Consider the following 15,213-nt stretch of genomic DNA (forward strand, 5'->3'; position numbering starts at 1 on the left):
TATCATATAAACGATGTTGTAGGTGGAGCCAGTATCTTTCCGACTGATTCATTCTGTGGGATTTAAGTTGGCCATGTAAAACAACAAGTTTTCTTTGGTTTTGTTTAGAGGGTGGATGTTTATCTGAACTTCAGAGGTATTGTGTGCTCTATCAGTGCTCTGTTTTTTAAGGCACCTGGCTTAGCTGTCTGAAACACCCTCACCGCCATTTGTCGGTAGACCTGACATCAAAATGAACACTCTATTTAGGAAAGGCCTTCTCCAACCAGGTAGCCTTTTTTCCTGTCCTGTAAAATTAATACTACTCTTACTCCTACTTGTTCCTAATCGTACTCAAACACTTCCACTGATTTCTTCTTTGTCTTCTAAGTATACCCCTCGCTTAATACTATTTATACCGACTCATACTTCGACTCTAAATACTCCTACTTAATTATATGTACTTCCATTCTTAGGCCCCTAAGACCCACTCCTACTTCTACTTCTAATCTTACTTCTACTTTCTCTTCCTCCAACTTCGTCATACTCCTATTATTATGTATACCAATTTGTCACCTAGTCTTTCCTACTCATATTTACTTTTACATCCTTATTCCTATTTACTTCCTCTGTTATTGTCTCTTTGGCTCTCTCCATATCGATCTCCCTCTCTGTGTCTCTATGTTAATGTCCTTTTCACTAGTGCCCAGACCCTATTTTAATGTACCTGTTTCTCTATGTGTTGCATAGTCTATCCCACTTCTCGTATCTCAATGGCGGGGGCAATAGGTGCCTTAAACCTCTGGCTAGCCCAGGGGTGAGGGATGTATTGCTTTACTATCTCATCCTTGCCCAAAGGAGGGAAAACATCTCCCCCAACCTTGTCCATGGGTGGGGTATATAATTTCTGTCTAGGCCTTGGCCTAGACAGAAATCATATAGATGGTTCTGTATTTTTACATTACTCTCAACTTGCATAGGGAGGAGCAGTGAATTTCCCCTACCCCTGACTAAAGGGGGGTATATTCCCGCCAAATCATTCAAGGATGTATAACACCTGCCACCCCTGGCCCACAGCCATGGGGCATTTTTGTATAAGTTTTACAACATCCCGACATACTCAAGGGTGGGGCAAAGGGATTTTGCACCTTTGCCTTGGCCAAGCGTGATGGTGGGTGCCCTGCTCTAACAAGCTGCTGTGCATAGGGAAGCAGTGGAACACACATGTGCCCCTGCAATTGTGGCACAGGAGCGGCTGTGAGCTGCACCACTCCTTTAGTCTTGCCCCATGCTCAATTATGTCAAAAAGTCCTCCTGTGACTATTGAGAGCATAATTGTATGAATATCGTTGATTTGAATTCATGGGTTTGCCATTCCTGTAAATCAAATTAGTAACTGTCTTCAGATTGAAGTGTTAGACGCTTGTTTAACTCATTTAACAATTCGCAAAAGGCATATACTGCTCACATTAAGTAGAATTATAATAATGAAGATGGAGCATGGACACTGGGAGCAAAATTTAAAACAGGCATGCACCATTATAATAATGAAGTTGGAGCTTGAACACTGGTACCAGGATTTAAAAAAAAAGGTTTTGCATTGGTCTGTGTGCTTCCTGTGGACCACGCCAGACCCAATGTAATACCAAATATGCCAGTGCATGACAACTTTAAGCACACCACAGCTCCTCCAAACTAGATAGATCCCCTGATCAAATTCACTAACCTTGGACATATGTGGGGTATCAGGAGAAAAGCCCAAAAGTGTGGAGTATTCTAATAATAGTATTTGTCTTTTAACTACACCTTCTATATTTTGAGAGGGTCTAGTGCCCATTCACCACCTGAAAAAGCTTTTAACACATGTACCTTATGTCCTGTGGACTTATGTTGTGATCTCGGTCCTTGCGTGGTGTTATTGCTAAAATCCAGAGATTTAAGGGGGGAGCCAAAGACATCTCAAGTGCAAAGTCTAGAATTTGCTAATGTTCTTTGTATGTCTATCAATTGCACACTTATGTACCCCTACTTTTTAGGCGGTTGTATGCCTTTTTAATCTTTAGGACATGCTTTTATAGTTGTGTTTCTTCAAAATTTTAATTATGATAAATGTTGCTATATTTTAATTGTCATGTGTTTTAAACATTGCATGGATATTGGAGATGTGAAAACTGTTATGCCATGTATGCCGTAATAAATTATTTATGATGATGAATTCACAAACACGTAACTGGGCCTCCTCTCCCCAAGAATGAACTTCTAAACAAACTGTATCTTCCATAGGACACACATGCAGTGTATCATCTGCTGTGTTCTAACATTACAGTAGTGAATTTATGGAGGAAATGCATAAAAACCTGAAGTTTCGTGTTGACTTACTGTTAAGTGGCATTCTGCAATCCACAGCTCTCTCAGCGATGGGCATGATTCCAGGCTGGCAATCTTCTGAATATTTTGCCCAACAAGAATGAGTGATGTTAGATTTGGGAAGAATGACAGTCCAACCATTCCAGGATATCCTGAGAAGAACATTTCTAGCACTGCAGTTTTGGGTCCTTCTTGTCCTATTTTCTCAAAACATAAGCCATTGCCCATGCACTGGAAAAAAACAAAAACAATGTTAGTTTCAATAATGGTGGAATCCGGAGTCCTACAGCTGAACAGTGGCTTAGAAATGTGGTATTTTGCAGGGAAAATCTAGTGTTGTATGCGGAGGAGCTGTCATCGTCCTCCAGGCCCAATGACATTTGGGAGCCCTTGTTGACTTACCTGCGTTCTGATGTGCAGCTGGATCCCCCTGAAAATGAGTCCCCGTGAACACTTGTGTAGTTAAAGAAAAGGGGTAACCCTGTGTCCCTCAGAACCTGGGTAATTAATGGTTAATCAAAAAGGTGGTTCTGTTGGGTAAGACAAAATTCCTTTAACACTGCTATTAATGCAATCTGGGGTGAATGCTCTCTGAAATACACAGCTTGCAGAAAATGATGCTTAACAAATAAGTCATAGGATCAATTGGTTGTATTGTTTCTTTTTATCAGAATTACGTCATTCAATGATATCATACAATACATGAGTAGACTGTCCGAATAAGTGTTAAAGTGCAATTGAGTGACATTTGTGTGTAGTGCTCAAAAGGTGAAAGACATATACAGTGGAACCAATTTCATATATACAGATATATACAAGTGTTTCAGTGGCCAGCTGCTGATTTATAGCCAAGGATCCCAATTTTTCTTGGTGGGATCCTGGTGATGCTGGACCTAAGACAAGCGTCGACATTTCGACCCTAAGGGGCCCCAATCGGTGGTCACGGCAGGTCTCAAGACAGGAGTGTAGAGGGGAGGTCTATATTTGACAGTTCTGTGTTCAAGGCCGGGGACCCTCAGCCTGAGTCGGTACAGTACAGTAGCCAATGTATCCATAGTGAAGGATTAATCCGCACAAAGTGTTAGACGGTGGTACAACGTCCCATCCGCAGGCGCTCGTGAACACTTGTGTAGTTAAAGAAAAGGGGTGACCCTGTGTCCCTCAGAACCTGGGTAATTAATGGTTAATCAAAAAGGTGGTTCTGTTGGGTAAGACAAAATTGCTTTTGCGGTGGTACAACATCCCATCCGCAGGCTGTGTTAAAGCAATTTTGTCTTACCCAACAGAACCACCTTTTTGATTAACATGCTTTCTGTACTGGTGTTAATATGTACAACATGTAACCCATGTCAGCTAAATTCAGTCACATGCTGTTTATGGTTATTTTTGCATATGGTTGTACCAACGATGTCTTTTCTCTTCACCTGTACACTGTATGAGACTTTATAAAAATCTATCAAAAAATGAATAATAGTGGAATCCGGGTATTTATATGATGTAGGGACAAGTAGAGTTTAATGTAGTTTTAGCTCTCTCTGGAGTCCAATCGGCGCAATGTTTTTGTTCTCCCCCTCCTTTCTGCCTCTGTTTCTCTCTCTTATTAGTGTCCGGCACAGTATAATTATACTGCAGTCAAAGATATAATGAAACAGTTATAAAGTGATGTGCCAGTTATTTATCCCTGTATAAAATCAGACACAACTGAATAACCACATAGACCATATTTGAAAACTATATATATTTTTCCATAAGGTTTTCACATAATACACAATCCAAGAGGTCTAAGTGAAGGTAACTAATTGAATCAGTCAGCGCAGAATACTTCTTAACTGCCCCCAATTAAAATAGCTGCCCTCCTCTTCAATGGTGTTGCACATCAAACGTATCCAACTAATAATTCTCCATTAAAAAACACTTACTGCCATCTAATTCATTCAAGTCCATCCCAGTATCACTAGTGTCAACATAGCTTTCAATAATCGCTTTGTTCCTATCTTTTATGACTTCTGGAATAATTCACGGCTGGTCATGCTGTACAAGGATATAGAACTTTAGATTTTCTTGGTACAATTTATGATGGGTGTCATCTACAAGTCGGTGTCTGAGATTTGTATCATTTTGATCTTCTGTAGGATCTTGTTGTAGAACAAGAACCTTAATATGTACCTCTTAATCTCTTGGATAACTGTTGCCTAACAATCCACTCATTTCTTATATCGAAAAGTAGAAATAAAGGCGTTCAAAAAGTCAGGCTGAAATGCAACTGGAACTCACCTCTGACATGAGCCGCCCAGCATCAAAACGATAACATGCTCCCAACAACAATTTTGGAGTTGAATTTTTATACTTGTAATTCACTCTTTCACCTGTGTATATTGGGTAGGTTACTAACCCACAGTTACTAGTGGCACTTATTTCTGATTTGACAATGCTTATCCATGGAAAATGGAGCGTACTGGAAACCACGTCACCATCCAGACTAAACTATGCTAACACATCCACTTTATTCAGGCGGCTGCAGGCAGCATCTGCTAGTAGGAGACAAAGGCGAAGAACTAGTGAGCTGATGAACTAACCCGTGCAGAGAGAGGATGTGCCGAGGGAGGCTGCGCCCTAGTGTCTCCAGAAGGGATAACGTCTGGATGACTGGAGCAGCCCTGCTCCTCCCCCCTTTTCCCTGGAGGCTTGCAGCGGGCCCCATTTCGGAAACATTGGGGGAGAACTGTCGGGACGACTCCTGCAACAGTTGAACCGTGTGAGTGTGCGCTTAGGCATGCGCTGGCATCGGCAGGATGGCTGGTGTAGAGGCCCATCCTCTCAAAAATCCGTGGTCAGCCTGGTAGACCTATGGATGCTTTCCTCTCCCTCCTGCAGAGTAGTCAGTATTGCGCCGACCAGTAGGTGGTGGTTTGGTTACCACTTGGACATGAGGCCATAGGAGGGGGGGATGGATCGAGGGCCTGCCTGTTTTTTTGCTGGGACCCAGGCGGCAAGGGCAGGACTGGCCCCGGGGCCGCCGCCGTGGTGGGGGCACTTAAAATGCAAAGAGCCCTAGGCACCCACAGCAAAGAAGGGGCATGAATTAGGAATACCACAATAAACGCTGCAGGGCTTCTCGTGCCTCCTCAGCTAATGCAGACCCGGCACGTAGAGTTTGGGGATAGCGAGCCTCTGTTATCAATATTTACTTTCTGCCAGCCTTAAGCACAATTAGTGCTAATATTAAAATTCCAGTTGTTACCGGGAATTATTTGGCATACCGATGGAAACCCTTCAAGTGCGACACACACCTTGGAGGGGCACGCTCTGTGATGGTGTTTGCTTCTATCCACCCCCACCCCCACTGCATCATCCACCCCGGATCTGCTTCGAATGGAAACCGACCCAATGGCCATGAAATTGGACATTATTCTGCAATCCATTGCAGATATCAGGTTGGACCTTGGACGCAGAGTATATGTAGTGCCCCTGGAAAGGGGGATCCTAAGGGAGGATCAACATAAGCTTTCAGACAAGGTAAAACACACTGAGTCTGTTCAACCTGATTTAAAACCCTAAACTCAAGCTTTCAGCACTCCGGTCAAAACTCTTGCCAACACAATTAAACTTCTGAAAAGGAAGTCGGATGATCTGGAGAGCTAAATGAAACAACGTCCGAATCATAGGCTTCCCACAGGGCATAGAAGTCAATAACCCCACTGCCTTTTTTGAAAATTGGTTCTCTACATGTGTTTTGCCAAATGTTTTTTCCTCTCACTTCATTGTGGCGTGGTTGTTTCCTGTTATCAGGTGTAACCCATGCTGAATCATTGCACACCAATGACATACTCATATATATTTGAGATGTCTGAAACGGTCTGGATGCTATAGCACAAGAGCAAAGTACCTTTAAGGTTGCCTCAGGTGTGCTTATTGCCACAGCATCAGGTTTGCCCGGTTCTCCCAATCATGGTGGACAGCTGCTGGATTCAGTGGGAACCTCAAGCGTTCCAATACTTAGGCATTAATATATACCACTCAACTCCTGATCTCCTAGAGGACAATAGAGCTATCTATGCCCTCTGGCCTCAAATCGCACTTTCCAAATCACTCCCTACCACAGTACAGGGCCAAGTCACGCAGTCCAAGATGAAGATGCTTGTTAGGTTACTATATTGTTTTGCAAACCTACCCACCCCCATCCCTCGTAAAGTATTCCAAATGTTGGACCGAATGCTGAGCGATCTGATATGGAGTGCTAGCATACACAGAGTGGCTCTGTTCAGGTTACAATTACCAATACACAGCGGTGGACTGGGGCACCGATTTTCAAGCATTACTATCATGCAGCCTAGCTCTAATGGGTGGCTCATTAGCTAGGAGGGCTCAATCTGACTAAAGTTTCAACTGTTGTCAGTGGGGATATGCTGATATGATGAATAAAATCAAAGTGCTGTTCGTTCTTAAAACATCATTGCTTGCAACCTCAAACACTTTCTGGGTGGCGCATGTGAGCTACCAGCAACCACAGTGAGTCTCACCAGGCGTGACACCTTTTAAGCCAGAAATACCACTGCGGTCTCTGACCGCTTTGTGAGAAGCGGCGGCCAGGGAGGGAGTGAAGATGTGGGAATCGCTGTGTCTGGGTACACTGGGTGACTAATTTCAAGAAGGCAAACTAACCCCTTTTCACTTATTGTCAGAATGGACAGGCCTTCCTGCAGGACAGTTTTTAACACACAGACATCTTGTCCGTGAACTAAAACGAGTTTGGGGAGTCACAGAAAGTGAACACCCATACACCTGCTAACACAAACACTTTTTTTTACTAGGCACCGGAAAGCAGCTTGTATTCTGAATAGTAAGAGCCATCCCAGACCGGACCTCTGACCCTTAGCTGGCTTGCGGCATAAAGGGGAGCAGGACCAGGAATGGCAAAGGGCACTCATATGTCCATGAAAGGTTTCTTAGCAATGGTGGTCAATTTCAATATATTCAACATAGTATCCTCCATAGAGCATATCTGACACCATTCATGCACCAGAGGATTTCTCCTGCAGTATCACCCATCTGCCCTCGTTGCCCAGCTCCTCATGCTGACATTTTAGATTGTTGAGTTGCAAGAGCCCTTTGGGACACCGTTTGCTCGACACTCCTGTGAGTAGCGGGTCAGCAGAACTGTAACAATATAGACAACTGTGTATTGGGTCTTTACAAGTGCCAACAAACGAGAGGGGCCAAAACCCATTTAATTGAGTTGGTGCTGTTTTTGGATTGGCACGGGATCAACATGTGCTGGAAAGTGGAGATACTCCCCGGGGCTTCTTACTGGGATGCCGTTTTGAATAAATGGGCAATGGTGGAATCTGTGGTGTTGAGACAAGAGAAAATGCATGGTTTATGCAAACACCCCATAGCAGCAGCTTGGGACTAGATCATCCTGTGATTCCAGACCACCATAGCCACTGGTGAGGCCTCCAGCTTGGTGTGGACTACAGTGTTGTGTGAGACATTCACTTCCCCTAGGCAACACACCAACACCCTCATCGAGGACAAGGTTCGCTCACCTGCATGCATTAACCCACATCAGGGACATAGGCTCAACTTTTTTGTTTCTTTGTTGCTGTGTTGTCAGACTGTTCTTCTTCCGTAAAGATATATATATATATATATATATATATATATATATATATATATATATATATATATACTGCTTGCTGAGTATTTGTTGCAATACTGTTCAACGTTTCCAATCGTAGTATAACTCATGTTTTGTAATGCTGTAAAACTCAAAGATATTTAAAAAGAAATTGAGGACAACTCACCAATGCTGCAATGTCCTCCTTAACTGAGGTTCTCTGCAAAATATGTCCACTAACATCCAACATATCTTGTCGGACTCGGACAGTGGCTTACTTTTCATCACTAAATCTTGGCTAATCGATGAGGCCACTCCAGTCTTACAAGAAATCATAAGGGCGAGGAGTTGAAACATTCATTCTACAATGGTCCTTTCCCAGGGAAACTGTTAACGAGAGATGCCTATGTACAATTATTGACGCTCCTGGAAAACAGCAATCTTCTCTGATGCCCAAATAGGATTATTCCCAGGTAGGAGCACAGAACCTACTTCTATTGCTATATGGGACAACATTAAGACTACAATGCACGCTAATGGAACTGTGGGGCTTCTGGTATAGGACCGACCTTGCCACTGCTTTTGAAATGGTCTATAATGCCACTCTGCTCCAAAGATTCAAAGCTATATACATCACTGTCCTTAGCAGACATGCTTCCATCCTGACTAAAAGATTCAACATCCTAACTTTGCTTGTCTTCTACTGTGATCCTTTTCACTCGACTAAAGGAATCCTTTATCGTTCCACCATCACTTCCTCCTCTTTAACATGTTACTTGGTACACTACTGGAACTGATCTCCTCCTTCATGCTCAACTGATAAAATTATGTAGATGACACAAATTAGACCACAACTTCAAAGTCCTGAGTTAAATTCCTCTAATTAGCAGATCATTGGATATGAACAGACGACAGCTACACACTTCACAAACTGTAATGCTAGCCTGGAGTAAATAGAGCACCTTCCACCGGTTACCCATCCAGCCAAAATAGCTTGGTACACCACCTAACCCATCACTTCAAGTAAGGCATCTTGGTATGATCACAGATACAACCCTCTCCATGATTTTTCAGGGGGATTGATTTATGACAAGATTATTACATAATGAAAGGCCTACATTGAATCTTCCCTTCCCTAGGAATCCACCATAACATACATGCCACCATGTATTATATACTTTTCACCGATAATTCCACCAACAGTGATTACTTCGGAGTATCCCACTAAACAGTTCTGAAGTACAGATCATACAACACATAGCTGCAAGAAAATTCCTTAATACTTCAATTTCTACACTGGGTACCTGTGGCAAGACAAATCATATTGCTCAGTGTAGGAGAGTAGGGTCTGCTATCCTATGGTCACCCCAAATTTTTGCTTTTTGCTTCACTGGTTTATGACTTAATGTGGCTGTGGGCCTGCTAATCAGACCCACAGCCTGCTGTTCTCTCTCTAAATTGTTACCCATGCACTTTAGGTGCATAACGAAATTGGAACTGGTTCACCTTATTGGCCCCTGTAACAGTGTACCCAGGTACCCAGGGCATAGGTGCTTCCAAGGCCTACCAGGGGCTGCAGCACGTACTGTGCCACCCCTGGCCTGGCCTCCATATTTGACACAACTGGCTGATCACTCAGCTGGGGTAAGTCGGTGTAACCACCCCTTACTTAGGTGTAGTATGCCTATACCTAACCTAAAATGGACACATATGTCCCTATCAGCCACTCCTATGGAAGGCCTCATCAATCCTGGAGGCAGAGTGCTTGGGAATATGTGAGATAGTGCTCTGGCATGAGCTGAGCCTGTCTGCAGCTTTCGGAACCATGTCCTTTAGCTGTTTCATGATACTGCCATACCATATACTCTTAAGTGCATTATGAACCTCGCGGTTAAATGCTATCTTTGGTTTGGCTTTATCAAAACATGTCGAGTAAGGTGTCATACGAATTGGAATACTACCCCCTCGCCAGTTCTGGCGACAGGGGTAGCATTCCACCCTTCTAGAGGGACACGACATGTACCTAACCTGAACCCCGGTTAAAGTTAAACAGAGCCTCAGCATCACAAAATGGATGCTGGCACCACAGACACAAGTCTGACCTCCTGCTGCTGGGAGTCCTTCCAGCGAGGGCAGCTTGGACAAAGGGTTTCCTGCCTTGGGAGGTGCTAGCACCACCCCAGACAGGATTTTGTGTATTGGGTAGGACAGGGCTGAATAGAATCAGAGATGCCTGGGGCACACAAGGTGTCCCTGTGTATAGGCCAGTTCAAACCAGTGCTGGGGCCTTCCAGCCCCAGTCCTGGTGCGAAACTGGACAAAGGAAAGGGGGTGTAACCACTCCCCTTCCTGGTCCCACCCAGAGGAGGGACCTAGTAGGTGATCCGGCCCCCCAGATTGGAATAAGAGTGGAAACTGTGTCCTGAGACTTCAGATCATCCTGAATCAACTTGAAACTAAGAAGACGACTGGACTTCGACATTCTGCTGCACAGAAGACTGAAGAGCATCTCCCTTGTGGCCTAGGAGTGGCCACCCTGTGAACACAGGCACCATCCAGCAACTCGACGTCTGCTTTGCCGCCGCCTCCAGCCGGAGCCCGAGCCCAGAGCCTGACAAGACCCAGACTCCCAGACTTCTCACAGCCCGATCCACAGTCCCTGCAAAGAAGGGACCCGTGGAGGCACCGAGAGACGTGGGACCGGACCTCTTGAAAGACCCCCGAGAAGCTGACTGCGCAGCAACCGAGGCACCCTCGTCGCTGTGCTTTGGGGTTTGAGAAGCCCCAACCTCGAGCAGCCCTTGCACCGAAGATCAGCCCCCCAGCTTCTCCACGATCTGCGTGGGGCCCTTTTGCACTGTGCCACTCGACGCGCCATCCCGGCCACTTGCCACGTGGCTAGCGGCCATCTTGGTGATGAAAACGACAAACTACACTGCTGGTCTGGTTGCTCCAGACTGGCTCTTGCTCCCCTAAAAAGGAGCCCCCGCTCTGACCTTGCTGGTCCGAGTGAGAAGCTTGAATCACTTCCTGCGTGGCTTGCTTTAGCCAAGGCCTGTTTGCTCCAATCAAGTTGCCGACACCGCCATCAGCGAGAGCCTACGTGGGACAGCTCGTGACCGACTCCTGGATGTCCTTGACCTCTTCGTGTCCACGTGGCTGCAGAGACAATCTTCACTTCATCACCTGTTTGCACCCGACATCGCCTGGTTCCACGGTAGTCACTGGCTAGTGACTTTGAACATTGTCCCCTCTGCTTTCAGGTCTTCACCTCTTCAGATCCACCCTTGGATCCACCGGAACTCTTCACATCGAGCCGCCTGCAGCATCTTCAGCTCCAAGCACCATCGACCTGCGTGACGAAACCCGACACTACTTCGACCCTGTGCACCCGCTTCCTGTGGGTGAGGTAACTCAGCAACGCCGGTGTTCCCACACTGGTATACACCTCTAGTGTCTGTGTCTAAAGTTTCATCCTTCTAGGTCACCCGGAAGGTTCCTTAATAACTAACTTTGTAACTTTTACGCACCATTGACATTGCATTGGTAATGCGTGCACTTTCCGCACTACACCCGAGTCCCACGGGCCTTTCCCGACTTCTTCACTGCTAGTCCCGAACAGCTCCAGCGATTCCCCAGGCCCTAGGCCTCTTCACTTTCCCCATAGTGGTTCTTATACCACTATTTTAGTATATGGTTTAGGTGGCCCCTAGGGCTCATCCATAATTGTGCAACTTTTGTATATTTAAACTGTGTTTTGTTTTAACGCATTTGCTTCTGTGCTCATAAAGAGTATCAGGGTTATTTGTAGAAATAAATCTATATATATTTTCAATATACATCTGTGTGGTGTCCTTTCATTTGGTATTCAAGGGATTGTGTATGGTAAAACAGCTTGCTTCACATGCCTTTACAGAGTTTAGCCTAAGACTGCTTAGTCCATGCTACCCCTAGGATAGCTTGTCTATAAGGTTGACTTTACAACCTGCACCAAGGGGGTTGCTTGGCATGGTACAAGGTGATCACTAGAACTAGTGAGCATCATATACCAGGCCAACTTCTCACATTGGTGAGCAGCGGATTGGGATTTGAGCTTGCTGTTGTTTTACCATTACAATCTTTGAGAGTATCATTTGAAAGATCATACAGGTACCTGATAGGTACACTAAAACAAGACTAGTATACTTAAGTTCTACTGAACTTAGTGGTTGTAGAGGATAGGGAGTAGCACACCCTGACTACAACTACTAGATAGGTTTTGTAGGAAAACACAAGTGTAGGTAGATTGCAACACATCCACCACACTAGAGCAATGTCTGGAGCAGAGGGATCCACTGGACCCATCTCTGTTGAGAGTGACCCTCCAAGGGCACCATCCACATTTGCTATCTTTCCTTTTAAGGAACTGAGGCAACTGTGTTCCATGAGAGGAATCAAAACAGGTCCTACTCCTACAGGACACCTCAGAGAGCTTTTAGACCAGTCTGAAGCTCTAAAGAACTCTAAACCAGGCCCCTCGGGGACTGGTGATGGAGGTTCTCCTTCTGAAGAAGAAAACACTGATGCCCCTGCCCCTGTTATCCACATAGATGAGGAAGACCAGGTCACTGGAGATACTCAGCCAGAGGATGAGGAAGAAGAGGAGGAGGAGGAAGAAAGTGGGTCTGATGATGAGAGAAATAGCCAGGTGTTAGTCAGCAGGCTTAACCAGGCTAACTTAAGCTTATTTGGGACTGAAGGTGGGTCCAACCCCTTCAGACCCACAAATGGACTTAACCAGGAGCATAGGAGGAGGAGGAATCACTCAGGTGAATCCAATACTTCCCATGTTTCTAGAGGTTCTCATGGCAACTCCAGAAGGGAGCTGACTAGCCCTCAGAGAAGGGAACATGAGGACAAAATGAGAGAGGCTGAACTTAGGATCCAGAAGCAAGAATTAGAAGTTGCCCTGGCCAAAGAGAAACTTGCTAGAGCAAGGCAGCCTAGAGATAGTGGATTAGGATCCACTGGTGGCAGCACTATCCCTAAGGATAAAGACAGGTCCTATGACAATAGAAACCTGAGTAAGATTGTGCCCCCCTACAAAGTTGGGGATGATATCCACAAATGGATGACTGCACTTGAGAGAGCTTGCAAAGTACAGCAGGTCCCTCAAGATCAGTGGGCAGCAATCTTGTGGCTCTCCTTTGAAGGTAGAGGCCGAGACAGACTCCTCACAGTTAGTGATGGGGATTCTAGAAACTACCCGGTCCTGAAGAGTGCTCTGATTGATGGGTTAGGCTTAACCACTGAACAGTACAGGTTAATGTTCAGAGATACCCAGAAGACACAGACTCAGGACTGGTCTGAATTTGTTGAATGTGCCACTAAGGCTCTGGAGGGCTGGTTGCTGGGAAGTAAGGTTACAGACTATGAAGGATTGTACAATTTGCTTATGAGAGAACAGATTTTAAATAACTGTCAGAACCAGCAGTTGCATCAACATTTGGTTGACTCAGATCTAACCTCTCCCCAAGAATTGGGAAAGAGGGCAGACAAATGGGTTAGAACCAGAGTTAAGCAAAAGAACCAGAACCAGGGGGGTGACCAAAAGAAAACAGACCAGAAGGGTGGGGAGCAGAAAGCTAAAGACCAGAAGTCTTCAACAGGGCCCCAAACTAATCCTGAGGGTGGGTCCCAAACTTCCAAGAAGAAGAAGAAAGAAGGTCAAAGAAAACCCTGGTGTAGCTTTTGCAAAAACACCACTCACTGGACAAGTGATTGTAAAAAGGGTGGAACCCCCAACACTGCAGCCCCTAAGGCACCTGCACCCACTAGTACAGTTAGCAGTGTTGGTCCACAGACTAAGGGGGTAGTGGGTATCACCTTGGGAACTGATGGAGATTCTGGCCTAGTCAGAACTCCTACACAGGCTGTTCTGATCTGTGATGGGGAAATTGATTTCTCCCCTACTGTCAGTCCCAATAATTTGGGCAAGTACAGACAGACACCTTTGATTAATGAAAAAGTGGCTCAAGCATACAGGGACACATGTGCCAGTGTCACTATGGTGACGCCTAGCTTTGTGGACCCTGGACAGTACATACCAGGTGATAATTACCTGGTGACCAATGCCAGCAATGTCACTACTACACATAGTGTGGCAATTGTTAACTTTTCCTGGGGAGGGCTAACTGGCCTAAAAAGAGTTGTGGTTAGTGCTGATCTCCCAGTAGAATGTTTGTTGGGCAATGACCTGGCGAGCTCTCTATGGTCAGAAGTTGAGTACAGGACTCATGCAGAGATGTTAGGGATATCATCACATGTCCTTGCTGTGACCAGGTCACAGGCCAAAAAGTGCCTCTCTGAACCTCAGGTCTTGGATCCTGGAACAATGGACCAAGTACCTCCAAAGACAAGGAACAGGAGGGTAAAGGCTGTGCCTTCCCAAATGCCTACAAGTGAGGATCAGCATTCACAGGAAGATGATTCTGAGACCCCTGAAGGAACTGTCCCTATAGAGCTTGAACCTGATCAGGTTGAGTTTCTGGGGACAGGGGGACCTTCTAGGGCAGACTTGGGGCAGGCTCAGTTATCCTGTCCTTCTCTTGAACCCCTCAGACAGCAGGCTGCTGCTGAGGCTGCTTGGAATGCTCAAGGTATCCATAAGGTTTATTGGGATGATGGGCTCCTTTATTCAGAGGGTAGAGACCCCAAGCATGGTACAACCAGGAGGTTGGTCATACCTCTGCAATTTAGGGGCTTCCTTCTTACCTTGGCACACGATATTCCCTTAGCAGGACACCTAGGCCAGAACAAAACATGGGACAGACTTGTCTGTCACTTTCACTGGCCTCACATGTCAGAAGATACAAAGGAGTTTTGTCGCTCCTGTGTAACCTGCCAAGCAAGTGGCAAAGCAGGTGGTACCACAAAGGCCCCCCTAATACCACTACCTGTGGTGGGGGTGCCCATTGAAAGGGTAGGGATTGACATTGTTGGACCAATGGATCCCCCTACAGCATCTGGGCACAGATTCATACTGGTGGTGGTGGACCATGCCACCAGGTACCCAGAAGCAATTCCACTTAGGACCACAACAGCTCCTGTTGTGGCCAGGGCCTTACCTGGAGTTTTCTCCAGAGTGGGGTTTCCTAAGGAGGTAGTATAGAGGTGCAAACTTCATGTCAGGATACTTGGCAGCTATGTGGAAGGAATGTGGTGTCAACTACAAGTTCACCACTCCCTATCATCCACAATGCAATGGGCTT

At 45.5% G+C, this 15,213-nt stretch overlaps 1 protein-coding gene across 1 annotated transcript in view; it reads right to left on the bottom strand.

Annotated features, from left to right (window-relative positions):
- The window catches only part of LRRC9 (leucine rich repeat containing 9), a 1,011,210-nt gene that overhangs the window by 814,830 nt on the left and 181,167 nt on the right, over nt 1–15,213 (bottom strand). The window contains exon 3 of the mRNA XM_078660357.1: nt 2,359–2,577. Coding sequence (XP_078516483.1) covers nt 2,359–2,577 — 219 coding nt within the window. The remainder of the gene's footprint in view (nt 1–2,358; nt 2,578–15,213) is intronic.

Source organism: Lissotriton helveticus, chromosome 9, assembly GCF_964261635.1.
Source record: "Lissotriton helveticus chromosome 9, aLisHel1.1, whole genome shotgun sequence".
NCBI classification, from domain to species: Eukaryota; Metazoa; Chordata; class Amphibia; order Caudata; family Salamandridae; genus Lissotriton; species Lissotriton helveticus.